Source organism: Octodon degus, unplaced genomic scaffold (genome assembly GCF_000260255.1).
Source record: "Octodon degus isolate 3935 unplaced genomic scaffold, OctDeg1.0 scaffold00007, whole genome shotgun sequence".
In the NCBI taxonomy this organism is placed as follows: Eukaryota; Metazoa; Chordata; class Mammalia; order Rodentia; family Octodontidae; genus Octodon; species Octodon degus.
In genome coordinates this window covers 31,556,024-31,582,626 of record NW_004524583.1, presented here as the reverse complement: position 1 = coordinate 31,582,626, position 26,603 = coordinate 31,556,024, and the positions used below count along the sequence as shown (strand labels likewise).

General features: G+C 51.6%; 1 protein-coding gene across 4 annotated transcripts; it reads right to left on the bottom strand.

Annotated features, from left to right (window-relative positions):
• Dcaf4 (DDB1 and CUL4 associated factor 4) lies at nucleotides 1-24,943 on the bottom strand. Of its 4 annotated transcripts, none has more exons than XM_023703349.1 (15): nucleotides 21,923-21,928; nucleotides 19,285-19,456; nucleotides 16,441-16,540; nucleotides 14,646-14,746; nucleotides 14,208-14,365; nucleotides 13,184-13,266; nucleotides 11,619-11,721; nucleotides 9,622-9,765; nucleotides 8,631-8,680; nucleotides 6,306-6,385; nucleotides 4,528-4,626; nucleotides 4,337-4,434; nucleotides 3,179-3,352; nucleotides 2,841-2,955; nucleotides 1-1,390 (listed from the first exon to the last, which is right to left on the bottom strand). In XM_023703349.1, exons 3-15 carry the CDS (start codon nucleotides 16,530-16,532, stop codon nucleotides 1,197-1,199), a joined length of 1,491 nt encoding a protein of 496 aa, XP_023559117.1. In that variant the 5' UTR covers nucleotides 16,533-16,540; nucleotides 19,285-19,456; nucleotides 21,923-21,928; the 3' UTR covers nucleotides 1-1,196. The 4 variants fall into 4 exon arrangements, with proteins under 4 accessions (XP_023559117.1, XP_023559130.1, XP_004625005.1 ...); XM_023703362.1 differs by lacking the exon at nucleotides 16,441-16,540 and adding an exon at nucleotides 16,268-16,272 and having other exon boundaries at nucleotides 19,290-19,456; XM_004624948.2 differs by lacking the exons at nucleotides 19,285-19,456; nucleotides 21,923-21,928 and adding an exon at nucleotides 24,877-24,935.
• Nucleotides 24,944-26,603: the final 1,660 nt, after the last annotated feature.

Here is a 26,603-nt window from a genome sequence, read left to right as displayed (position 1 = left end):
TCGAGGGAACTGAACAGTTTAATTGGTGAAATAACATGGGATGAATAACAGTGCGGTGCTAGGGACACAGAACAGTCAAGTGGAATCCAGGGGGAGCCGCGTTCCACTGGAAGCTGGGACCTTTGGTCACAGCCACCACAGGTCAACAGAAAAGGAGCCAGGGAGCTGACGACCCACTCGGGTCCTCTGCCCTCTGCTTTCTGGCTCGCTCTTCCGCCCTGGAGCGCTGGCCCCTGCAGCCGTCGGGGACCAGTCTCCCAGGGCACATGCAGGGCAGGCCAGGACAGAGTGGGTTGGTCTGGACAAACAACTGGAAGCTCTCCAGCAAGCTATTAAAGCTGGTCTCAGCTATTTTGGCTTCATGTGACATCTAAGTATAGACTATTGCATGGTTTGGTGCTATAAGCATCGGGAGTTTAGCAGAAGCAACATGCTAGGACATGTTTTTCTACTTTATTGGTAGAAAGACAGGCTTTAAAAACACTTGGTATAAACATCTTACAAACTGCAGCTCTGCGCTTATAAAAAGCCAGTGGATTTTCTTTGATTCCGAGTCCCTGAATTTGACATTCCAATCAGTGTAACAGCAACAAGAGCTGCTGTCCCTGCGCGTTCTGGAAGCTGTCTCAATAAGGCATGTTCCAGACTGTTTATAACTTCCAGCATTTAAAAGCAGCCGTCTTTCCTTTCAGTGCCTGTAACAAAAGGGGAATGCTGCCGGAGCGGGCGCTGTCGGAGCGGGCGACAGCCAGGTTAACAATTCCCAACTCCAGCCTTCAGCCGTCACTCAGGCTGTCACCTGCCCTATGCCCAGCTTTGTCAAGGGAGATGCAGCTCTTGCCGGAATGACTTCATGGGCTCCTCCAGAGCTTCCAGTGTAAGCAACAGCTCTTAGTTTTTGCCCATCTTTAGTCCTTAGAAAAAGTCTTTTTGTTTTAAAAAGGGTAAGGGGTAGGGAACTGTTCTGGACAATTAACAAGAGAAAGAATTAAGTACCTTTTATGAAAAGGACTTTCAAGCTCTCTGAGCCCACGCTTTAACGTAACCACCTCACTAGTGTCTCTGCAGCACCTCCTCCTAGCAGCCAGGGGTGAGAGCTGTGTGCACAGGGCGTCACCTAAGCCCCTCACTGCCAACGGAAATGAGCCCTCCTTCCTCTCAGGCAGCTCCGCCCCTCCAGGCTGGCCCCTACAAACTCAGATGTAGGAGAAGCAGTACAGGTCCTGCCTGACGGCCATGAGCAGCCCCGGGATCCCCTGCTCTCCTCCAAGCTGGGAAGAGAAGGCCACACTGGGAATGTCAGCCTTGGAGGTGGGGTACGGGGACGGTATGGTTCTGAGCAGGTGGGCATCTTGCAGGCTCCAGATTCTTGTGTAGCAGTCCTGGCCCACTAGGAGGGAGGAAGACACATGGAGGGTTAGCAAGGGAAGCGATGTGCTCAGGGAGCAATGGGACTGTAGGCCAAGCACAAGCACTGCCAGTGTGTACTTTTCACAACCCAAATCCCGAGTCACCTCAGTGTTTCCCAAGTGATGTGACTGGCTGTCGGGGGCACTGCAGTGGGATCTGCTTCCTTTGGGGTCACGCCTGTTCAGATGACAGGCAGCTTATCTCCTTTGCATGAGGCAGTCACCAGAACCTCTCACCTTCTTAACTATAGTCTGGGAGCAAACCAGATGGCTCCTTCCTGAGCTCTGGTTTTCTTTGTATCAGGAATCGAACTCAGGACCTCATGCATGCCAGCCACTGTGACACTGAGCTAAATCCTCGGCCCTCCTTCTGGTTTAAAAAGTTCAAGTTCCTGAGACAGGTTGAAGCCTTCAGGGATCCAACTTCAGGGCCCTAAACATTGTGACACATGACTCCAAGGCTTTTGAGACAGGGTCTCACTATGTAGTTCAGTCTGGCCCTGAACTCACTTGTAGCCCACACTGGCCTCGAGCCCTCGGCCTCTCTCCCGCCCAGCCTCCCCAGTGCTGGGATTACAGGCATGCACCACCACTCCTGGCTGCCAATGCTCACAAATGTCCTATGGACAACTGCACCTGCCACTCAACACAACTTGGCCCTTCTGCTACTCAGCACACAGGCACTCTTGAGATTTAAAGGAAGCCAAGTGTTCGTGCTGATGACAGTAGGTATGCCTAAGAAAGTTCTAACTAACTTTTCATGCTGGTTAGCCATGAAAATGTTTCATGGAGGGGGCCGGGGTGATAGCTCAGTGGAATAAATACTTCCCAGGCAAGCACAAGGGCCTGAGTTCAATCCCCGGTTCCAGGAAAAAAAAAAAAAAGGAAAATGTTTCATGGAGAGTAATTGCTTTCCATAGGAATTCAGTGTGTATGAGGATTGGTTAGCACCGAGAATAAGGGCCAGCTGTTTCACACAGAAAAACACTGGCCTTGGTGCTCTCACATGACCCTATGGCCCAGAAGCAGCCTGACCTGTCATCTATCTGTAACTCTGTTCAAGGGAATTGGTAGGCAGGAGCTGCTCCTATGCTACCGACCAAGGGGGTATGAAAGGGGCCAGGAATTTTCCCAGCATCTTCCTGTGGACACATGAACAGAGAGCAAGAAGCAAGTTGGGACAGGACAGTACATGTACAATGGGGCATGACCTGAGGCACAGGCCCCAACCCTGCCCCACTTGCTGTCCTCTTACCTCTTCTCCTCCCAGAGGGCCATCCAGCTGCTGGCTGTGTACAACACTGCTCACCAACATCCCACTCTGCTTCCCCTCAGCCTCCCTACCCAGAGGACACCAGCCCCACAACTCTGCCCCTTTAGTCGTGGGCTCTCTAGGACAGGATGCGGTGGGTGGCACCTTCCCCCCAGTACCTGCCACCAAGAGCCCTTCCTCCTCGTGCACGTGCAAGGGCAGGCAGGCATGCTCATTCACGTGGCCTTCGTACTCCCTTATGCACTTCATGGTCCTCAGGTCCCACAGCTTGATCTGAGGGAAGCAGCAGAGGGCACTGTGAGGGAGGCTGGCAGGCACTGCAGTGAACAGCTGGCGTGCACAGGGCCAGGCGGGCTCTGGGGCCCTTGTGTACCCTCCACTCTTATACCCAAGTCCATCCAACTCGTGTAACTGGCAGCCCTTTCCCTGGAGAGTCCATGACTTCCTCTTGCCTGGTGCCCAAGGCATGGGGCTGGAGGAAGTCAGGATCCTCTACCTTTCCAGCCATGTCTGATGCCAACAAAGATTGCTCTTCTTGGAGGATCCGCAAAGAGGTCACTGCCGAGTCATGGAACAGGCGGGTGGACTTCCAGTCCTTGCCCTGGCTTCGAGAACGCAGATCAATGGCGAAGATCTCCCCAGAGCGGCAGCCGTTGAACAACAAAGGAGTCTATGGAGAGAGGGGCTACTTGTTATCTCCCAGGACAGCCTTTCTCTGGCCTCAAGCCGACCACAAGGTGCCATGGCCGGGCCTGGTGAGAAGCTGAGGGGGTAGGAGGCCTTGTGGTGGGGCAGAACTGGATTCCAGGTGCTGAGAGGAGCCATGGGGGCTAGAGGCCACTCCCTACGCTCGTGGGCCCCTCCCTCTGAGGCCCAAGTGACAGCACCCTGTCCTCACCGAAAGCTCGGTGAGCACAGACCAGGAGAGCAAAGATCCTGGGGCAAGATGATGTGGAAGGAGGCCTAAACGCCCGGCTGTCCTGCAGGGGCCAGCAGCCTCCTTCCATCGGGACGTCGGCAGCACTCTCTAGGTCAAGTCTTGAAACAGTGATGACCCCACTCTTCACTTTTATCCACAAGAAGTGTACAAGCTAGGGGCTGGAGAGATGGCTCAGTGGTCTAAAGCACCTACTTGAAACAAGCTTGGCAAAGCACAGGGACCGCGGTTCAATCCCCCAGCACCACATGCCAGCCAGCCCCGCCCCCTGGTGGGCTGAGCTGGCCTCACACACACACAATAAATAAATGTAATAAATAAAAATAAATAAATAATTTAAAAAAAAAAAGTGTACAAGCTAAAAGCTGTGCACAAGGCTACTTCACACGCATACTTTACGTGGAGCTCAGGGACAGAATCCAGGGCCCAGAACAGGACGCCAGCCTGCACACTGCAGCTGAGCTACGCCCAGCCCCTCCTGTACACTGAAACATGATTTGTCCTGCTTACCTAAAGGATTGCTAAGAATTAACTTAGGAAGTTGGTTAACCCCAGCTGGGCAGGCCTTTCTAGATGAGCCAACTTCCACTCAGCTTGTATTTGCATCCTGTTGCTCTTTTCTCCTCTTTGAAAGAGGGAAGAGGTCAAAACACTACACCAGGGAACCCAATTTCATCCCTGAAGGCTTTCTGTTATGCCCTTCCAGATTCAACCAACCATGATTGCAAACTGCTGGGCCAGGACATCACTGTTGGTCCTGTATGACTGCCGGTGCCCCGTCACGACGTTGGTCAACAGGACCCGACGAGACAAGCCTGGTGGAGAGAGGGGCTGGTGAGCAGGTGCAAGTGGTGGTCTGGGGAGGGCCTGCTGGGGGTTAGCGTCTGAGCCCAGCCCTCTAGGCTCACCGGTACTGAAGCAGGTGTTCGCCTGGACATTGAGGCACCACGCACAGGACCAGGCCCCAGGGATCCGGAAACTGCAAAGCATGCCACGGCGGTCTACACCTGCCGAGCAAAGGAGGTAGTGAGGCACAGCTGACCTCTGGGCCACTGGTGAAAATGGTCAGAGGGCCTGTGTGGTTTAGGGCACCCTCAGGACACACAAGTGCACACATAACCCCCAAGCTACAGCCGGCGGCAGTGGGAGGGTGCTTGCCTCAGGAGGTAACTAGGACTGGCTGCAGAACAAAGGATTTATGGAAGTCAGATCAAGCCCACAGGTTTTGTCTCCTTGTGAGTGCTTGCTCAGTCAGGAGCAGCAAAGCCACAATCACTAGAGGCCGGCACCACAGGTGCGGCCTTCACGGTTTCTACGGGTGCACAGCCCTATGTTCTTCTGTGTCACCCAACCTGTGGCATGTAGTTATAGCAACAGAACACACTAAAGCAGGGTCTTTACTTTGGCCCTTTTGTAGGTTTTGTGGTAAGAAGGGAGGCTCATGGAGCTGGGGAGATGGCTCAATAGAGTAAGTGCTTCCCTGGCAAGTGCAAGGGCCTGAGTTCAATTCCTGGTTCCACACACACACACACAAAAAAAAAAAGCTCAGCCGGGGTCCTGGCTCAGAGGGTCACTCCCATAACAATCCGGGTCATCAGGGGGCAGTGTGCAGTCACACAGAAGGTGCTTTTAGCCCTGGAGCGCACCACCACCACCCGCACGCGCTCCAGCAGAACAATTAACACACACATTTGCACTGACAGAAACGATACAGAGGGCCGGGGAGATGGCTCAGTAGGATAAGCGCTTGACTGGCAAATGTAAGGATCTGAGTTCAATCCCCGGCTCCACCGAAAAAAAAAAAAAAAAAGAAACTATCCAGACACATATAGGTGCACAGGCAACTGCGAAGTGAATCCAGCCATGTGCTGAGCCCCTGGGTAAGAGAATGCCTGCGCTCTGGGCTTCCCTGGTGTCCCTTTCAGCTACGACCCTCACCCCATCCCTCCCCAAAGGGAACTGCTAACCTAAGCTTTTCTGCATCTTGGGTCTTAACACTAAAAATGAATTTTGTGAGGCAAATTCTGGCCCTCTTTATCTTTCTTCTGTAAACAGGGTAAAGACACAATTCTGCCTTGAGCTTGTGGTCCCATGAAATGCCAGGCAGCGCGCTGAATGCGCATGACTTCATTGGACTCTGCACGGACCCCGATGGGGTGCCACAGTCCTCAGCAGGCGGAGGTCTGACCATCTATTCAGGAGGGGAAGGGGTGGTGTTGGTGTTTGTGCCGTGTCTCCCAGAGCTTGCGTGCTCAGAGCTGGCCCGTCTTAGATCCCAAGTCCACAAAAGGCTGCCAGGAAGGAACAGGCAGATGGACTTCACGACAGGCTATGAAGATCTCCAGGAGTGCCCGCCACGTGCAGGGCGCGGGTGCTCACGTGCCTTGGGAGTGGTCACACAGGCGGCCCAGCCAGTGTTCTGAGGTCTCACACAGCTCCACACACACTTTAATGCTGTTCTGGCTGTTGATGTGACCCACAAGGGGGGCAGGCCAGGGACACTACCAGAGTTGCGTTCCGCCTGGTACCAACTACAGCACAGGCCAAGTGTTTCCAGTGTGGCCCCATCCAGGACCACCCGGCCCCTGGTCCCCACACTCCTCTGAGCCCGCTTGTAGTTCCCGGAAAGCAGAGGACAGAAACCTGCTCCAGGCTCTGGTTTCTTCTGAGGCAAAGGACCCTGTACCTGGGTGATTACTGGTGAAGAGGGATGCTGGGATCAGAGTGGCACAGCCTGGCGTGTCTGCAAATCCCAAGAGGCACAGCCTGGAAAAAGCTGTTAAGGAGTCGGGGGCCAGTGAACACCACCAATCATCCATTCTGCCTTGACTTCATTTTCCTATTTAGCCTCAGAATTTTTTAAAGGAACAAAGGTATCCTGGATACACTTAAAAGTGCTCTTGAATACCTCCTCAGTCCAAGTCACCCCTTCCCCAACCAGACAAGACTATTCTCAGCGTGGTGAGTTTTCCTAAGGCCTGTTGTAATACTTGCACACATACGATGACCTAAAGTAGTTTATGCTTTTACAACGTGCAAGTGCACACACCAAACACCTGCTCCAACTTCCCAAGCCCCGGTCTCCTAGCTCGCCTCTGTCCACTGCAGTCCTGCTGCGGCCACACGGTCCCATTTCTACCAGCCCACAGGTAGACCCTATCAAGTTGCAGGCATTGTGGGACATCAAGAGGCCCCCGAATACACTCCCGTGTCCTGACTCAACCTTGTGCTGGGAGCTCCTGGCCCCATCCTCCCCTGCAGGCATCCACAAAGACAACTCTTGTATGCCCGTGGCAGCCCAATGCCCTTACAGACTACTGTGGAGCTGCCTGATGCCAGCCACTTGCAGAGGGACTGCATCTGCCCAACAGACCCTGGCTGAGTGACCCATTGGAAAACATTAATAGGCACCCAAGCGAGCATGCAGCCCTCTGCTGTGTAATGTGTCTGGCAGTAAGCTCCACGTTAAATAGTATCTCTAGTCTACAGAACTGCTCACAACAGATGCTGGACAGCTCAGTTGCTTCCTAAATAAACCTACTTCTGCATTTGGAGGGTGAGGGCAAGGGAAAAGACCTTTATCCATGTGCACTTTTAGTTACTTCAGCTGAAACATAGGCCATACTCAAAGCCTGTATGGTACTTACGGGGGCAGGCCCGTGGATTACTCCTTTAGCAGGGCACAGTTAACTAAGAGTCCAGTTCAGCAGAAAAAATTCTGACCTCACACCACTCTTGGTGGGAATGCACAGTGCGGGTCTGAACAGGATGCAGCTCTGAACATTGTACCCTCTCCGTAAGAGAATTCTGGTGGAAGTGCAAAAACCTGAAATGGACCTGGAATAACCACCAGGTAGCAAGCCATCAGCCAGGACAGACCACTTTAAAATCACATGGGTTTTATCCAGCCCTGGCCCTAGAGAATCATGAGCAAACAGTGCTTTATGGTCAGAAGGGAGAGCACAGTTGTTTCCGCTCTGTAAAATGTGGTCTCTTATTCCTGTGACATCAGTGCAGTAACAGGTGGTCCTCTCACTCACCAGAGGCCCCTCAGACAACAGCCATGTACAAGGATCTACAGAATGCAGTTTTGTGTCTCACATAAAAATTATAATCAGATCATTAATGGACCTGTGGTTTAGAACCTCTGAAATGTCCTATGAAGCAAATAAAGGTTGATTTGTCTTGAGGCCCAATGATGTGCAGAAACCGTGGTACACTGCACATTAATGAACACTCATCTCATGACAGCTGAGGAAACAGGTGTTCCCTGCAGCAGAAACACAGGTCCCAGAGCTCCTCTGTTCTGGGCCTGAACTAGGACAAGTATCGTGCTGTGGTTTTGGGCCAGTAAGTCCTCTGCAGCATCAGGAGCGCAAAGGTCCCAGAGGGAGGCTGGGCCCGCGGCAGCCTACACACTGTGTTCCCAGCAAAGCGCCCAGTTGGCTCTCTGGGAAGGCAATGACTAGAGGTAAAGTACCTGTCCCTAAGGCGCTGGGCCCACAGCCTGTATGACACCAAGGAAACTTCCCTCACACTGGGTCTGTCTTAGGGCCTGAAGCCCCAGATTACAGTGGTAGAGTGGGAGGCTCTAGAGCCAGACAGCCTTAGTTTTTTTTGGTTTTTTTTTTTTTTTTTTTTTGTTTTTTTTTTTTTTTTTTTTTTTTGGTGGAACCGGGGATTGAACTCAGGTCCCTGTGCTTGCCAGGCAACTAAGTTATTCCACTGAGCCATCTCCCTGGCCCCCAGCCTTAGTTCTGATCCTACCTCCTCTACTTACCTTCAGTGTTCCAGAACAATGTCTGGCACACAGGGACATGAAAGTCGCCCACAAGGAGAGTCATCACGGAACCTCACCTGCTGCTCTATGCTTCACAGAAATCTCTGCTGTCTGCCCAGGGGCACAGTTTTCTTCTAAAGGCTGAGACCTGATTTCATGACGGCTCAGCCCCCAGTCACTAAGATGCTGTTTTACAAAGCCCACAGAGCCCAGGTCCACACCAAAGGATACAGAACGTGGGAATCCAAGTGATTCAGTGAGGCCCAGCACACAGAGTTCACCTGGTAAAGAAGCACATGGCAAGATGGCAGCATTGGTTTGACTGCCAGCTCATGGAGAAAAATGGCCAAGTTCTCAGTTACTTATGGGGACATGGACATAGGAATTACTTCTATATGTCTCACTCCTTTTGGTTGTTATTTTTATTTTTTTGAGACAAGGTTTTGCTATGTAGTCCAGGCTAGCTTTAAACTTACCTTGTAGCCCAGGCTGGCCTTGAACTCATAGCAATTTTCCTGCCTCAGCCTCTCTCAGGCTCAGTGCTGGGATTACAGGTGTACACCACCATGCCCAGCTCACTAAGTGGGCTACACTATTTCAAAGGACAGGAGAGCTTCCTGCCCTGCACTATGAGGCCTCAATGGGGCCAGCAGGAAGCAAAGTCCAGAACTCACCCTTCTGCACCAGGCACATCCTGCAGGAGGAAGCACCACAGCCACCAGCTGGGGCTCAGTTCTCCACCATCGCAGGGGACAAACCTAGCCACATAGCTGTGCTGTATCTTCCTTTCCTCACAAGCCATTTCAACTGTATTGATCTTGTTGCTCTCATGTTCTAACCAGAAAGTCACAGCGTCTTACAACTGCCACTGCAGTTAAAGATGGCTGTGGAGAGCAAGCACCTCGAGGCAGCCAGACTGGCCTGCTGCTGATGTACTACTCACTTGACATACCCAGGAGGACTCCTGTATTCAGGTGCAGTTGCTATGGCCCACATCCTGGAAAACTGCCTTTCTCGAGGGATGTTCTCAGGACCAGGAATGCAGTGCGCCCGAGCCCCCATCTGAGTCAACCTCCTCTCCCACCAAGGATGCTCCTAGGCTCCTTTCTCTCCCCCAGAGTCCGAGAAGCCATATTCTACTTGCTCTTCAGAAATGAAGAAACTGTGCCCTGCCTTTTTCACCAAGTGAAGGCCAACTTGTACTGTGCCCCAGAAGACGCACCTTGCGGTTGGTGAAGTAGAAATTCTTGTGCATGCGCACCGTAAGGGCGGGAGTCTGTAGGCCACTCAGGCTGATGATGCCGTACTTTGAGCCTCCAACATCCACGTCATTGACTGTGAAGAGCCGGTCGCTATTGGTATCCACCTGCAGGGAGGGGTGCAGGTGATTCCCAGGCCGAGCCAGGTGGGCCATGTCCCCACACATCTTTTCCCTGACAGTTCCTCTCCACAGGTGCCCGACGATAAGCTAAGTCTCTCTCACTCCTTTCCTGTGATGCTCCTGGGGGTGATTTACTACCTCAGGAGCAGGGAGTGGGATCAGGAGGGTGGAGGTAGGGCGCATGTGGCCATTAAGACTGAGGTCAGTGGGCATCCCCTACTCTGCTAGAGCTGGGTTAGAAGGCCAATACTGGCCCATAAAACACAGCATACAGCCATTGTAAAAACCACAGTGACATGGAAGGTGCTCGTTATAACTGTTCTCAGGCCGAGCAGCACTCCAAGCTGTACTCCCATTACAACAATGATTCCCAACAAGACGACAAGCACAGCAGGACTGCGGGGGTCGCTCTGCAGCATAGCGTGGACTTAGCAGCTGTGAGGCCTCGGATTTGATGTATGTCACCAACCAAAAGAAGAGAGAGACGAAACGTGCACGTGAAAGGAAAAGGGTACATCACACTAAACAAAAATACAGCAGAAGTTTGCACTAGGATGTGGGCTATTTTTAAATTTCCTTTTTCTCCCCCTTTTTTATTTAGAAATGTAATAATTAATAACTGAAAGCAAAACAAGTTCCCCTGGACTCATGGCTTTGTCTGTCCGTCCTGCTCCACACTCACCGGGTCTGGGTGCCAGTGAGCCTGCACAGCTTCTGCAATTCCACATGGGGAGAAAAATTATGTTCTTGGAGGAATCATTGGCAGTGACCAGGACCTGATCTGAAAAGCTGCTCTATAGTGGAGAATTACTATTCCAGCTCTTGGTCACAGCAGCCACCAGAGCCCTCTATGACCAGTGTGCTGGGACAGAGCTACTGCAGCAGCAGTGCGTGAGGAGGGCAGGACAGGGGAGTTCAAGCTTGGAAAAGGCTGTGTGCAGTGCCAGCCCCTCCAGCTTGACCCAGCATGGGGAGCCTGCTTCGAGCACAATCTACTAATTCAGGCATGACTCAGACACAAGGGCAAGGCCTGAGCAGAAAAGCCGGGCCTGGCCCTAACACCTTTACTTGGAAAGGCTCTGCTGTCCAGCTCCCCGAGGGCAAGAGGACTCAGGGTCAACCTCTAGTCTAAGGCTCAGCTTCAAGGCCTGCCGAGACAGAGTGCTGTCTCTCCTCTCTCTCCTGGGCCTTGCAGAGAGGAGGTTCCTTCACTTACAAAGGACCATGAGGTCTCTGCAGGCACCATTTCCCTGGCCCCAGCTTCTAGTTCAGGTCTAATTAAAAGCAGAGGAAACCTTCCAGTCCTCTGATAGAGAGATGCCAATGTGCAGGGGCTCAGGCCTGCAGGCCCCTGCCAGGGATAGCAACGAAGGGAGCCAGAGCCTGTGGCAAGAACTTCAGATTAAGTACTAAGCCCTACCTATGGGAAGGAGGGGACAGAACCCCAGGTCAGGGCAATCTGGTACCCCTCTCCAGCAGCACACAGTCCAACCAAGGAGGAGTTGTTCTGTAAGGGTTCTTAGCCAGCATGTAGGTGGGCCCAGGATCTCCATCAAAGGCCTGGGCTGGAGGGTGAATGACAATGGCACAGCACAGCCCACTGGCTGCCTCCTGCCTGTGGGTGGCCAGCACTATAAACCCAGAGGATGCTGCCTGCTTTCACACTGTTGGCTTCTACACAGCCAGCTTTTTTTTTTGGCGTAACTGGGGATTGAACTCAGGCCCTTGCGCTTGCCAGGGAAGCGCTTATTCTACTGAGCCATCTCCCCGGCCCCTACACAGCCAGCTTGATGGCCAAGCGTGAGGCATCAGGGCCCAGAAAAGGCCCTGAGACTCACCAGGATGAGGCTGAAGGGGTCGCTCGGCGGAGTGGAGGCATCGGCGCTCTGAATCTCAACCTTCTTCCTCTCCATGCAGCTCACCTGCAGCTCGTGGGCTAAGCTGAAGATGGAAGAGACATGGAGGGATGGATTCAGGGCAGGACACCATGCCCAAGCCTCAGAAGCCACATGTGGGGCTGAGCACCTCAGCCTGAGCTGCTTGGGGGGCGCCGAGACAAAAAACTGAGCACACGAGTTACAGAGCAGGCTGGTCTGCAGAGCACGTCTGAGTCAAACAAAACACAAAACCAGGCTGAAGTGCCCCTCTGCGGACCACCCAACAGCGAGGCTGAGAGATCCCCCAAACACTGAATTCCCGTTTTTGCATACACCGCTCAGGAAAACTAAATGTACTGCACAGCCCTTCCCAGGCTCAAAGAATGTGGAGGCAAAAGGATGTGTGCCCAGACGGCCTGCTGCAGTGCTTCCCTTGGGGTGAAGCCAGTGTCCCTGAGGAATGACCGTGCTGAGGGACACAGGGCAAACGAGAAGCACACCAGTGTGCAGACTCCCGCCTCACCGCCTGCTTCCACGGCAGGGACACTCGTCCCAGGACCTGTCTCCTTGGAAGTGGAGACACAGAGCACCTACCTCGCCGAAGCCCTTGTGTGGCTGGGCTCCCCAAAGGGGCGCTGCTCCTAGGTGCAATGACTGAGACCCAGGAGGCTACGGCAGACGCGCGGGGGGCAGAGGGGGCGGGGATGGAGCTCAGACTGCTCCACCATGTGCCTTGCACTCTTCTTTGAGGAAGTATCACCCATCTCAGTTTTAGTTAGAATTCTATCAAGCATCACAAGCATTTTGATACGTTTAATACATGCGTATCCATTAAATGGCCTGTTTCTGGTGACAATTCACTGTTATGAGAAAAAGATGGTAGAAATCTCAAGGAATGAAGCTGCTACTAGCTCAGCATGCACAGCCTCTGCCCGAGTCCTCTCTCTTCCCTCCACACTGAGGATGAGCCTTGGCGTGGCAGTGGGCCGCACCAGGCCCCCATCTGCATGGACTTTTCCAGCATAGCCCTGGACGTCCTGACTGCACCTCTGGATTACAGAAATAGGAAACGGGGAAGAGCGCCAGGTGGTGGGACTTGCCTGCCATCCAGGTCCTTAGGAGGCTGAGGCAGGAGGATCCCAAGTTGGAGGGCAAAATCACTAGCTTTTGTAAACGGGGAGTGGAGGAGGGGTTCATGGGAGGGGAGGGGAAGGAAATGGGAAAAGACAAAGAATCAAGTTATACTGTAGAAAGGTACAAATTCTCTATGATGAATGTGATCATTACATGTATCTAAAATGTACCAATAAAATCTGATACAAAAAACACATTTGAGGCCAGCCTGGGTATGTAGTGACATCTCAAAAAACACAGGGCTGGGGTACAGGTCAAGGGCAGGGCGCCTCCTCAGCATGTGGGACACCCTGGGTTCAATCACTCATGCCGCAAAACAAAAACAGGAAAAGGAGGAAATAGGGAAGAAGGAATGTCCAGGAAGAGAGTACAACATCAAGGTCCTGACTTACCGGCAGTAACTGGAGACGCTGAGCAGACCCAGCTGGCTTTTTCGTAGGAAGGAAGATGTATTAAATCCCATTCTGGCTGCTCTCTATATTAAAGACAGAAAGACTTGATGAAGATTCATTTGTGTTATCAGATAACAGAAATATTTTAGCTTCATAAGATACAACGGAGACAGGTGCTACACGGGAAATTAGATGCATAAAAATCTGACTTCTGCAAGTTAGAGAACTGTACCAGAATCACAGTTGCCTCACCTCCCTGGCAGCAGGGAAAGCCCTGCTCCAGAAGGCAGGTGTGGGCCAGAATCTGCACAAACTTCTGTCCCGGCCCTTTGCAGCCAGGAGGAAGCCACCACGCCAGCTAGCGAGGGAGCCAGTGAGAGCCGGAGCTAGACTGGACTCCAGGTCTGGAATGCACGCAGCCTCCATTCTGCAGGGTGACAAAAGCCTGGATTTCCCTCCTGCTGTCCTATAACCAACAAAACATCCCAGACATCCTGGCAAGGAAATCTGTCTGCAGGACTGCCCCCAGGCCAATGTCCTACTTTCCTATGTGTGATACAGTGCCTCAACTTCCCAGTGCTGCTTTCCAAGCTGCCCCCAGGGCAGCACAGTCTTCTAGAACTACTGGTGATACTCAGGAGCCAGAGGAGGTGGGTGGGGATGGGCCCAGAGTCTCTGGTTGTTCTTATTCTCACTCAGGAATGAGGGGTGGGGGGCTGGCGAGATGGCTCAGTGGCCTAAAGCACCTACTTGGAACAAGCTTGGCAAAGCACAGGGACCACGGTTCGATCCCCCAGCACCACATGCCAGCCAGCCCCGCCCCCTGGTGGGTTGAGCTGGCCACACACACACACACACACACACACACACACACAATAAAAAAAAAAAAAAAGGAATGAGGGGTGGGCTGAGGGTCAGGCCCAACTTCTCCAGTATCTGTGGTAAGTGTCACAGGTGTCTAACTGGCAGGTGGATGCTGGCAGGAGAGGAGGGGAGGGTGGCTCTTGGAGGGTATAGAGCCCACCTTTTTCTTCTTTTCCTCTTCTTCTAGCAGCTGTAGTCGTTTGCTCTCCATTTCCTTTTGCCTGATGCTTTCTTTGGTGAGGGGGTTGCAGTTGTTATGTCCAGGTAGCAAGCGGAAGTAGCGGTTCTTTTCAGGGTCGAAGTAATACCCTGGTAGATCTTTAATGAACAGACATTAAATTCAGCAACTTAAAATACTGTAACTACCCCACTTAGGAGCCAGCTGCCCATCTGTTCTGAGGGCCCGCAGAGCCTGGCACAGTCAGTCTCTATCCTGGACTGAGTTCAGTCATGGGGCAGACCGTCTGCCCTGAAGCCTTGCTCCTGACACCGCAGCTCCTCCCCTCAGGGCTTCACAGACAATCTCTGAGCCTTGCCTGGGCAGCTTCATCCACCCCAGCTGCCAGGCCAGGGAAGCCCTCCCTAGCAGCCGCCTCACCTGGTGCAGAAGGCTCCCCAGGGGTGTTGGATGAGGTCGATGGGCACTCCTCATCACTGAGGTCCGACTCCTGTGCACTCTGCCGTGCCCCTGTCATACACCTGAGGACACATGGCTGTGAGGACTGGCAGCACAGGGCATCAGCTCCCAACCGTTAGGACCAGGGGATCCTCCCCAAGCGATTCTGCAGCACCAGGAGAACTGACCCCTTATTATAAATATACCAAAGGGAGGGTTTGGTCTGTCTGTCTTTTTCAGAGGATACATGTCACAGTAATTTCCTCTTTGAGCCTTTTGTGAGGTCTTCTGGAATCTTTCAGATGAAAAGCAGAACAGAAATTTTTGCCAATAAGAATTTTACCAGCCTGGCTCATCTGCCAGCTCAACAGCAGTTACAAGGCCAGGTGAATTTCATTCTTTACTGGACTCAGTAGTAGAAGAGTTTAAATCACACTTGGCAGGCTGACCTCAAGGTGGAGAAACTGGGGTTCAGGGAACAGAGGCACAGCCATCTGAGCAGTGACAGGGCCATGGCTCAAACACTGGACTGGTAAACCACAAGTGGTAACACCAGTCTGAAGGATACAGTGATAGTACAAAAGATCTTTATTGAGAATCCTGATAAAATTCACTTTAAAATAATTCATTCTTTCCCTTTCTTTCGACTGGGTCTCACTATGTAGCCCAGGCTGGCCTCATACTCAAAGCGATCCTCCTGCCTCATCTCCCAAGTGCTGGGACTACACGCACCACCACACCTGGCCTGAAATCATGACTCTGCCCTGCACACATACACTAAAAGGAATCTGAGGGGCCGGGGAGATGGCTCAGTGGAATAAGCGCTTCCCTGGCAAGTGCAAGGGCCTGAGTTCAATCCCCGGTTCCGCCAAAAATAAATAAATAAATAAATAAATAAATAAATAAATAAATAAAGGAATCTGAGTTATAAAGCTAGGGTAAGCGAATAAGAAAACATTCTTTCTTCCACAAACATGAACACGATGCAGAGTTTCAGGGAAAGCTATTTACTCCCCTTTGCCTGGCCAGAGCTTCATGAGACAGCTCCTCTGGGATCAGCAGGAATAGGAAGGACCAGGAGCCGTGACAGTGTGTTTTTCATCCAAAGGCTGCTTGCTGCTCCATTCTTTCCACACAGAGGAGCTCGCAAGGTGCACGTGCTCAGGAGGTTTCTAAGCCACCTGCCGATGCTGTGCGGGGACTCCTGCCCACTTGTGACACAGGGCTCTCCTGGGCAAGGCCCAGAGCCCAAAAAGCATCCACGGTCTCCTTATAGGACTTTGGGCACAGTCCTAACCTTTATGTAACATTAGTCAAACTGGAGGATTTCTACTCAGCGAGACCTACCACGTGCTACTTGGAGCCAGGTAGCTTCTAGGGCTTTGTATATATCTCCTTGAAAGAGGTTATTAGCCCTGTTCATAAAGGAGACAGTGACACCGAGTGGTGAGGTGTGTGGCCCAGGTGCACAACAGAAAGCAGAGCACCCGGTTCTAAAGCCCTTGTTTCTTCTAGAACTCCTGATGCTTCCATAACTGTCCGGGCTAATTTCTTCTGAAGAAGCACCTCGATACTTGACATCGTATGGCCCTATAACTAAGAACTGTGTCTGTTTTGTTGGGCGTGGTGGTGCACACCTGTAATCCCAGCACTCAAGGCAGAGGCAGGAGGACTGCCGTGAGTTTGAGGCCAGCTTGGGTTACACAGTGAGGCACACTGAGTACAAAATGTACTGTGGCATTGGGCAGGGCCGGCTCCCCAGCCCTGGCACACTTGCCTCTCACAGGAACTGCGCTGTCTGAACCGAGCGCTCTGTGGGTGGCTTCTTCTCCTGTATTTTTTCCTACTCTGCCTGCTGCTTTTATTCATTTCTGTTCCTAAAAGAGAAAAGAGAATGTCACATACATCCTATGTGTGTGTTCTCTCCCTTGCTTTCTGGTATCCGAGCCTTCCCTATAGAGAGCTCTTCCAGCACCTTCCCATTTCCTTCCCAACACAGGGGATGCGGGGACAGCACAGCTCTCTCTCCGGAAGAAGTGACTGGCACGAACACCTGGCACAGCAGCGGTGAACCTTTGGAGCTTTCAACGATAACAGACAGCTGTTATCCTATGCCTACGCCTGCCACAGGTTCGCCACCACCGCTAGGCTCTCTGCTGTCTACTCCACAAGCACCTGCCTATACACATTCTGTCCTCCTTTGTGCTGGAGAAACAGCTATGCTCCAGGACCTTTTCAGGCACACACACCCCATGCAGCTGTTGACCTCTTACCTCCCCAAGGATTTGGTACCCATCTGTTCTCATGTATGTTCAGTGCCTCCCACTCCTTATACACATGCTCAGGACTTCTTATTTGTTCTGAAAGAATGCTGTCTATGTCCAAGTTCACTGTCTCCATTTCTCAATGGAGTCAGGCAGTCCCTCCTCCTGTTCTGCTAAAAGGTTTCGCTGAGGTACTACTAACCACCATCGCCTCCTTGCAAAGCTGGAGCGCTCTCTCTAGCCCTTAGTCCTGCAACATACACCAGGGAGCAGCTCTGCCCTGTGTCACTGCAGCAGCCTCTCTCAGTCTTCCTCCTGTCAGACTCACCCTTTCCTGGGTTCTCCTGGGCCACTCAGCCCTGTGTTGCCTCAGAGCCTCCTCTTTTCTCATCTAGCCTCTCCCAGGGCACAACTACAGGCTGCTCTTCAGTTCCTTACTAGGTACCAGGCACCTCCTGTCTGCTTCCAGTTGTAGCAGAGTCAGGTTCAGAAGTGAGCCCAGGGGCTGAGGTGTAACCCAGTGGGAAAGAGCCTGTGCTCGGCCTATGTAAGGCCCCAGTTCTCCCTCACGCACCAAAAGAATGAAAAGACTCCATGGTCTCTTTCCAGACCACATCTGCTCTTTTGCCAATAGATGCTTCCCTTCTCTATAAATATCATGGCCTTCTCTAATCTGAAAGTATAGTCACTGTATTCATTTGTCTAAAGAATGGTCCCCAAACACTGTATGGCATTCATTGTAGATCAACGATTTTGTAATTGCAGTTAAGCTTCAAGCTAAAAGGCACAGTGAACAGGAGAAGCATGTATGGTAAGAGTTAGGAAAAACTAAGCCACACTAACATCAATTTTATTATTATTATTACCAATTCCATAGAAAGCAACTCTGCCTTAGTGTACAACTAGTCTCTTCCTGCTGATCTGGGAGTACAGGGAAGAACACACATCCTGATAGTCCAAGCCTCTGGTTCATCCATCAGGAAGCAAGACCATGTCTCCCTACACCGTTAGCCTTAGTGAGGGGCTGCATGACCGGGATACCACACATAGTGCCTGTAACCCCAGTGGTTGAGAAGCTGAGGCACGAGGATCATCACAGGTTCAAGACTAGCCTGGGCTACAAAGTGAGTTCAGAGCCAATCTGGGCTACACTGCAAGACCCTGTACCAAAAAACCAAAACCAAAATCAAACAAAAGAAGTCTACTGAAGGGTAAGGACTGCATTGTCCCCAAATGCAAATGCAGTTCATTCTCTGTAGCTACTGGACACACAGTTTATGCTTGCCCCTATCTCTTTATATTAAACTTGTTGAAACTCCCATCTCATCTCCTTTTTCTATTATCAGCACCCATGACCTAGTTGGCACTGAGTAAATTAAAACAAAAACAAAAGACCCTATAGCTACCTAGTAGCTTCCTTCAGCTCCGGGTACCTTAAGTCAACACGCATGTGCAGAGCAGCCACTCCACATCGGGCTTTGGGCTCGGCACTTGGGCAGGGTAGAAATCCGTAAGTTGTGACCTGCAGACTCATGGCACTCACTGTCAACAAGGATGAGGTCAAGACCCACGTGTCCCCAGATGCAGTGGGAGAGAAAGGAGTGACTGCCTCATATGGACAGGGCAGGGCAGGTGGGATGGGTGCAGGACAGTCTAAAATGATGGTAGGCAGCGGGGACAGGGGCTGAGGGGCCTGCAGCAGGCAAAGTCTAAAGTACAGCACCAAGGATTTTGGAAGAGGCTGGAGAGGTCAGCAGGTCCCAGTGGTGAGGACTGCAGCACGGAGAGCACTACCTCCTGAGTGGCGGGCCAGGCATGGGCCCCCATGCGTGGATGGCTGGTCAGAAATCCCTAACTGAGCAGTTCTGTTTACTGGGGCACATTCTGTCTGTCCCCACTTGGGCAAGAGGGTGCAGGGACAGAGACAGGTTGCTACTGGTATCTAGAGGGTAAAAGCCACAGATACTGCCAACTATCCTACGCCTAAGACACCATCAGTAAAGAATTATCCTCCACGGGTGTGGTGGTACACACTGAGAGTCCCAGCTACTTGGGGGGACAAGGGAGATCACAAGTTTGCGGCCAGCCTTGGCAACTTAATAAAGGTAGGCTGCACAACACAGTGAGGTCCTATTACTAAAAAAGAAAAAATATTATATAGAATATATTTACTACAACTTTCCAACCTTATGAGGCCAATAGTAACCTTGTATCAAAACCAAACAAAAACTTCACAAGAGGCCGGGGAGATGGCTCAGTGGAATAAGTGCTTCCCTGGCAAGTGCAAGGCCCTGAGTTCAATCCCTGGTACCACTAAATAAATAAATAAATAAATAAATAAATAGACAGAGTCTTATTCTGCAGTCCAGGCTAGCCTTCAGTTCACTATACAGCCTCGGCTGGCCTGAGACTCAAGGCGGTCTCCTGCCTCTGCCTCTTGGGTGCTGGGACGATAGGAATGTATCACCATGCCAGCCCAACCAGGTGGTCTTATACTGAATACATCTGAGAAAATTGTCTTCTGTATTTCTTGTTATAAAAATTAATGAAAAAGTATGTGAGATTTGGTCTTCCTGTATTTAAATAACTGGACTGGTAAGTAGTTAAAACCAGACTCTGCTTGAATGTGACTTTTTTTTGCGGAACCAGGGATTGAATTCAGGCCTTTGCGCTTGTCAGGCAAGTGCTTATTCTACTGAGCCGTCCCTGGCCCAAATGTGACTTTCATTTAAGGCTTTTTTTTTTTTTTTCCGGGGGTGGGGTACCGAGACTTGAACTCAGGCAGGCACTATACTGCTGAGCTCTATCCTGGGTCCCTCCGTGTGTGTGTGTGTGTGTGTGTGTGTGTGTGTGTGTTCATACTCTTGTTGAAAGATAAACTTACACATCAGACCTTTCTTTTTTGTAGTTCAGGCTGGCCTTGAACTCAGTAAGTATCCTAGGGTAGTATCTAAGTCAGTCTGATCCTCTTGCCTCAACTTCTCAAGTGGTAGGATTACAGGTGTATGCCACCAAGCCTGGCTCAGAGATCAGATATGAAATGTTCTATTTCAATCAAAGAAAAAGGAAACTGGTTTCATTAATTAAGGGTTTATGGAACAGAGTTTGTGTTTAATTAGAACAATAGATAATCTTTTTCTGGAATCAACATAAAGGATGATAAACTATAGTTGTTAGATATTTAGGCTTTTATAATTTCTTTTTTTTTTTAAATTTTATTTATTTATGTGTCTATGTGTGTGTGTGTGTGTGTGGCCAGCTCAGCCCACCAGGGGGCGGGCTGGCTGGCATGTGGTGCTGGGGGATTGAACCACGGTCCCTGTGCTTTGGGAAGTTTGTTCTAAGTAGGAGCTTTAGACCACTGAGCCATCTCACCAGCCCCTATTTCTTTATTACAGCACTGACACTTAGATTAAACTACTAAATACTAAATACTCTGAAACTCACAATCTCAAAAAAAAAAAATTACAAAAAAGACCACACATTGGGGCAACCTAGCTCGGTGGGGGGCCAGCCAAATAGCTCAGCAGATTAAATCACCTGCAAGCAGGCGCAGGGGTCTGGGGTTCCATCCCACCATGCTGGTCCTGCCTCTGGGGCACCAGGGCACCCTGAGATGGATTGAGACTGGGTATGGTGGTGTGTGCCTATAATCTCAGCTCTTGGGAGGCTGTAAACTGGTGGATTGCGAGTCTGATCTAGTAGTGAGACGCTGAAAAACCTGTAGATCCTTCCCTAAAAATACAAAAAGAAACAAACAAACAACAACAAAACCAAATAGCTCAGCTTAGGCAGATGCAGGACCTGATCCCTGGCCTGTCCTTGTGGGGCCGCCCGTGATGTATACTGAGACAGCCATTGAGATTGGGTGTGGTGGTGCACATCTGTAATCCCAGCTCTTGAGAGGCTGAACATGGTGGGTCACTATGAAGTCTGACCTACTTAGTGAGACCCTGTAGACCCTGTACTAAATACAAAACACACACACACACACACACACACACACACAAAGATGCTAAAATAATCAAATAATATAATATTCATTTGAAAAGCTCTTATTTTCAGTCAGCATAAATTTCCTTCCTTTTTTATTTTGGCAGCAATTCATTTTAAGGTTAAACTCAGCAAGCCAGCACCTAAGGTCATAATTCAGTAGACCTTGGTTAGCTCATTTTAAGATTAAAAAGAAGGGGGATGGGGGCTGGTGAGATGGCTCAGTGGTCTAAACACCTACTTAGAACCAGCTTAGCAAAGCAGAGGGACAGCGGTTCAATCCCCCAGCACCACATGCCAGCCAGCCTCGCCCCCTGGTGGGCTGAGCTGGCCACACACACACACATAAATAAAATAAAATAAAATAGAAGGGGGACGTATTTAATTTTTTTTTTTAATTTTTTATTTATTTGTGTGCGTGTGTGTGTGTGGCCAGCTCAGCCCACCAGGGGGAGGGGCTGACTGGCATGTGGTGCTGGGGGATTGAACCGCGGTCCCTGGGCATTGCTAAGCTTGTTCTAAGTAGGTGCTTTAGACCACTGAGCCATCTCACCAGCCCCATGGGGGATGTATTTAAGCCTCACTTTCAGGGCTGTGGAGATAGCTTGGTGGTCTGAGTGCCTTGCCTGGAAAGCTAAAGGACCAGTTTGATCCCTGAACCGCATGCCGTGCCAGCCCAGGTGCATCGTGTTGAGCACTGAAACCAGGCATGATGGTGCATGCCTGTAATCCCAGTGCTAAGGAGACTGAGAGGGGAGGATCACTATGAGTCCAAGCTGCCTAGCAAGACCCTATACCAAACAAATAAAAGATCAAATAAAGAGACCTCACTTTCTTCTGCATACTCAACTCATCATCATCTACTTATTAATCCTTAGGTGATGGGTGGATGCATACCTGCCTTATTCTAGAATACACACTTGGCTGTTATTTCCAAAAAGGCAAATATGAATGTATTCTTATAATAACTAAACAAGGTTAATACCTGAGAGTACTTCAAACTTCTTCCTCATCATCTTTTGTATATCTGGGCAGGCAGGAACATGTATTTTGGTAAGTAAGAGTGTATACTGTATATATCTTAATAATGATGAACTCTGAACAGTCTTTACATCTTTTATTTTCTGCCTTGGGAAACTGGATACAAGACAGGCATGGTGGCATACACATACAATTCCACCACTCAGGTGGCTGAAGGAGGAGGATCTGAAAGATCAGGGCCAGCCTGGACTACATAGCAGAGCCTGTCTCATAAAAACAAAACAACCCTCTCTCAAAAAAAAAAAAAAAAAAAAATCTGCGGATAAGTTCTTTTGTGTGAGTGCCAACAGCAATGCTGGGCTCTGTAATCTGGTTTCTGCTTGTAACACATATCCATCATACGGGTTTTTTCTTTTGAGACAGGATCTTGCTGTGTTGGCCAGGTTGACCCAGAACGCCTGGGCTAAAGCCATCCTCCCAGCTCAGCCTCCACAGTAGCTGGGACCACAGGCACAGGCCACTTTAGAATCAGGTACTTGCTAAGCATACCCTCCCCAGCTGTTCACCTTGCTGGCAGGCCATACCTTTCATCTTTGCTTCCAATGGCTTTCTGAGGTTCAGCAACTTTGGCTTCCAATTTTTCAACCTGTTTATCCACAAGTGCAGCAAACTCCTGAGCAGTTTCTCAGGCCCGGCTTTAAACCTTTATATCCACCCCTCTCCCCGCATACCACAGACTGAACCCAGTGCCTGAGCACTGAGCTGTAGCTTTCATTCCTTTTTTATTTTGAGAAAGATCTAAGTTTCTAAATTGCTCAGGCTGGCTTATATTTGCAGTGCTGGGATTACAGGTATGCAAGGCATGTACCACCATTCCAGATAAACACCCCCCTTTGTTTTGTTTTGTGTGTGTGTGTGTGTGTGTGTGTGTGTGTTGTGCATGTTACTTGGGATTGAATTCAGGGCCTTCGTACTGTACTAAATCCCCAGCACTTTTATTTTTATTATTTTTTTTTTTTTGCGGAACCAGGGATTGAACTCAGATCCTTGCGTTTGCCAGTCAAGCGCTTATCCTACTGAGCCATCTTCACGGCCCCACATTTTATTTTTAGATACGGTCTCCCTAAAAGTACTCTCTCAAAGTAGTGGAATCATCGGTTTTCTGCTTGCTAACTCCTTGATTTGGGTGTCCTGCTGTTTCCCCCAGCTAACCAGCCTCTCTGCTGCTCCAGCTGGGTCCCTTCACCTCCTCCTTCAGGCCTATGCGTGTCCCACAATCCATAGCCCAGAGTGAGCCTATTGGGGGCGGGTAAGCAGCGGGCAGCCTACGTGCACTGCACTGGTCCTGCTCCTTCCACCCGTATCAGGGTAGCCCCTTTTAGGAAGCCCTGAGGCCCCAAGCTACAGCCCAACAACTCAGCTCCCCCACCCCGGACCACATGCTTTTTTGGGCAGTGATAAAACCTCTGGAATTAGATAAGGTACCAGTGATGGTTGCCCAATCCTGTGAACACACTAGAAACTCCACACAACTGGGTGCGGTAGCGTTTGCTTGTGATCCCAGCACTTGGGAGGCCAAGGCAGAATGGCTGTGAGTTCAAAAGCGCACTGAACTACATAGTGAATTAAAATTGTGAATGTAAACTAGGCGTGATGGCACATGCCTATAAGGCCAGCACTCTGGGAGGCTGAGGCAGGAGTAACGCAGTTCAAGCCCAGTCTCACAATTTAGCAAAGCTTTAGGTATAAAAAGAAGTGGTGGTCGGGATTACAGTTGAGTGATTACACCATAGCTCTGGGTTCAATCTTGGGTCTAGGGGTGCGTGTGTGTGTGTTAGTGTGTGCGCATGCGTTAATTTTATGGTATGTGAATTATATCTCCAAATGTTTACTGCAGCATATTATAATATTTAAAGAGGCAAACATTCTAAATATGTAGCAGTGAAATTCAGTATAATTCTGGTGTCTACTGCACTGAAATGTGCAAACCATTGGTTTGTAAGGTCACAATTTAAGGTTTCCACCCGCAAAAGTCAGTCCAGCGTAGAGAGAAATAGGAAAAAAAAATTTTTTTCTGTTAATCCTCATTCACTAAATACTTGAAACGGTGTGCCTGCGTGTGTGTTTGTGTTTGTGTGTGTGTCTCCGCACGTGCGTATTTCCCACCCTGAGCTGGTATTTTAACCCTATTTTACGATAGGAACCTGAGGCTAAGAGGCCTAACATACTCAGAAAGTCAGTGAGTGCTGGAACGGGGATTCTCCCCCGCTGGCCAGACCTCTGGGCCTGCAAACCCACAGGACACCATCTCAACTAATTTCCAGGTATTTAAAATCAGGTTGGGGGGTGTGGGATCGTGCTTTCTCTGGGAAGTTGCCCCACCGTTTCTCACCCCCCGCCGGGCCGCTCCATTCACAAGACAATACCCGCGGGCGGGGGGGGGGGCGTGTCGCGGTTTCGGGGAGACCGCGGAGCCCCGGCCGAGCTCGGTGGAAAGGCTGGCCCCGGCTCTCGCGCTGCGCGGCGGGACGGGTCGGGGCACAGCAGGGTTTGCTCGTCCGCCGCCGGCAGCGAGGCTCTCCCACCCCCAGGCGGGTGACCGCCTCACCTCGCCCCTGTCTGTCGCTAGCTCGCGCCGCGCGCGGTTCGATCCCAATCTGAGCCTCCTCGCGCAAAACCGCCCCCAGACCTGCAGTCCCGCCACCGCCAGGCCCCAGCGCCCTCGGGTCCCACTGTAGGGTCTGATAGCAGCGGCGACGCTGAGTCCCCTCCCCCAGGGCCCGCAGGGCAGGCTGGCCTGGGCGCTCCGGGGCTCCCGGGCCCAGGCGGCCACCCGCGCGCCCCTCAGGCCCGCGCTCCACGTGCGCGCCCCTCCCTGCCCTTTCCTCGGGCGCCCTACTCCCCCCTACCTCGGCAAAGGGAAAGCAGCAGCCCTTCACCCGACGCCAAAGGGCCCCACCGGCGTACCAACTTACTCAGACACAGCGTCCTCTCGGACGCCTGCTCCGGCCCAGCGCTGCAGAAGTACGCGTGAGGCGTGGAACTACCCGGAAAGACCGAGTTGTGGTGTCAGCCAATTAGGCGCGCGCATTTTTGTATTTCGCAGCCAATAGGGCGACCGTGAACGAGTCTGCCTTCTTATTGGGTAAAACTTCAGTCTGTCAACCTGAACTGGCGAACTCCGACGAGCGGGCGGGGCTGAGGCTGAGGCTCCGCCCGGCCCGGGCGCTTGGGGGCGGGGCCAGGCTGCGAGGAGGTAGGCGGCTCCTGCTCGCGGCCGCGGCTCCCTCGCCCCCGCGCTGTCGCTGGAATTTGGGGGCGAAGAAAGAGTTGTGTTGTAGAAAGGGCAAAGGCGGCTCCGAGAGGAAGCAGAGAAGGGGACATGTGGTGACATGTTGGGCCGCGAGCTCGGCTGGCTGCGCCTAGATGTGCGGGGCTCGGCGACAGAGGACCCTGCCTGCGGGGACTCCGCGGCCCGGGCGTTCGGGCCGCCGCTTTCTCCTCGCCGAGCGGCCAGCAGCGCCTCAGCGCCACTCCTTCTTGTCTGTGTATCATTTCTTCTCTCGACGCAGGCGGTCGGCCAGGGTCCGATGCCCTCCCCTAGCCCGGGACTTTGTTCACACAGCCGGTTTTTCTAGAAGGATCTGTGTGTGCCTGTGCCCGGTCGGCCGGAAGCCATTTTCCCAACAAGGGACGCGGCCGCGAGGGCCCCGCGAGGGGAGCTGGACGGAGCAGGCCTGCCGAGCGCCCGCGCGCCCCTGCGCGGGCTGGACCCGAGACACGAGGTGGCCGGGTTGAGCGAGCTCCCTGCCTGAAGGCGTGGCAATCAGTAGCCATTTACAAATGCTTGCAGAGTGTGGAGTCGGGCTAGCTAGGAGGAACGTGGGAGCAGTATGATCAGAGGACCGCTTCAGGTGTGGCCTTGAAGAGGCGGTGGGTGCCGGGCATGGTGGCACACACGCCTGTAATCCCAGAATTCAGGAGGCTGAGGTAGGAGGAGGATCATTGCGAGTTCGAGACCAGCCTGGGCTGCACAGTGAGTTCTAGGCCAGCCTGAGCTGCACAGCTAAACCCTGTCTCAAAAAGAAAAAGAAAAAGGCAGAGGAGGGAGAGAGATTGAGATTCTAATCTGGATTGGGCAGTAGGACGGGAAGCCCGTTCAAGAAGTTAAATGGAGGAGCCGGGGAGATGGTTGGGGCAGGGGAGATGGCTCAGTAGAATAAGCTCTTCCCTGGCAAGCTCAAGGGCCTGAGTTCAGTCCCCGGTTCCGCAAAAACAAAACAAAACCAAAAAAAAAAAAAGTTTTAAATGGAACGAATTGGGAGGAAGTCTTGGAAGCAAAGTTGGCTGGAGTTGATAATGTAGACTACTATCAGAGGCAGAGAAACAATAGGCAGTGGGGGGCTGCATAACTAAAACTGCTTGGAGATATGGGGGTGAGGGACAGCAGCATTCCTTATGGAAGGCAGCCAGGGCCAAGCCAGGGAGTCATTGGCAGGGAACAGAGAAAGCAGAAATGGAAGACACACTTCACTGGGAGAATCCGCAGGACTCGAGCCCTAGGAGGAAGCAAACAGGATTGCATTCTAAAGCGCTGGGATCCCTAGAGGAAGTGGGGAGGTGGAGCTGGCCTGGGGCTGCATTGAAGTGATTGCTGTGTCACTGTCAGCTAGGGGTCAGCCCGGGCTCCACTGGGCGGGTG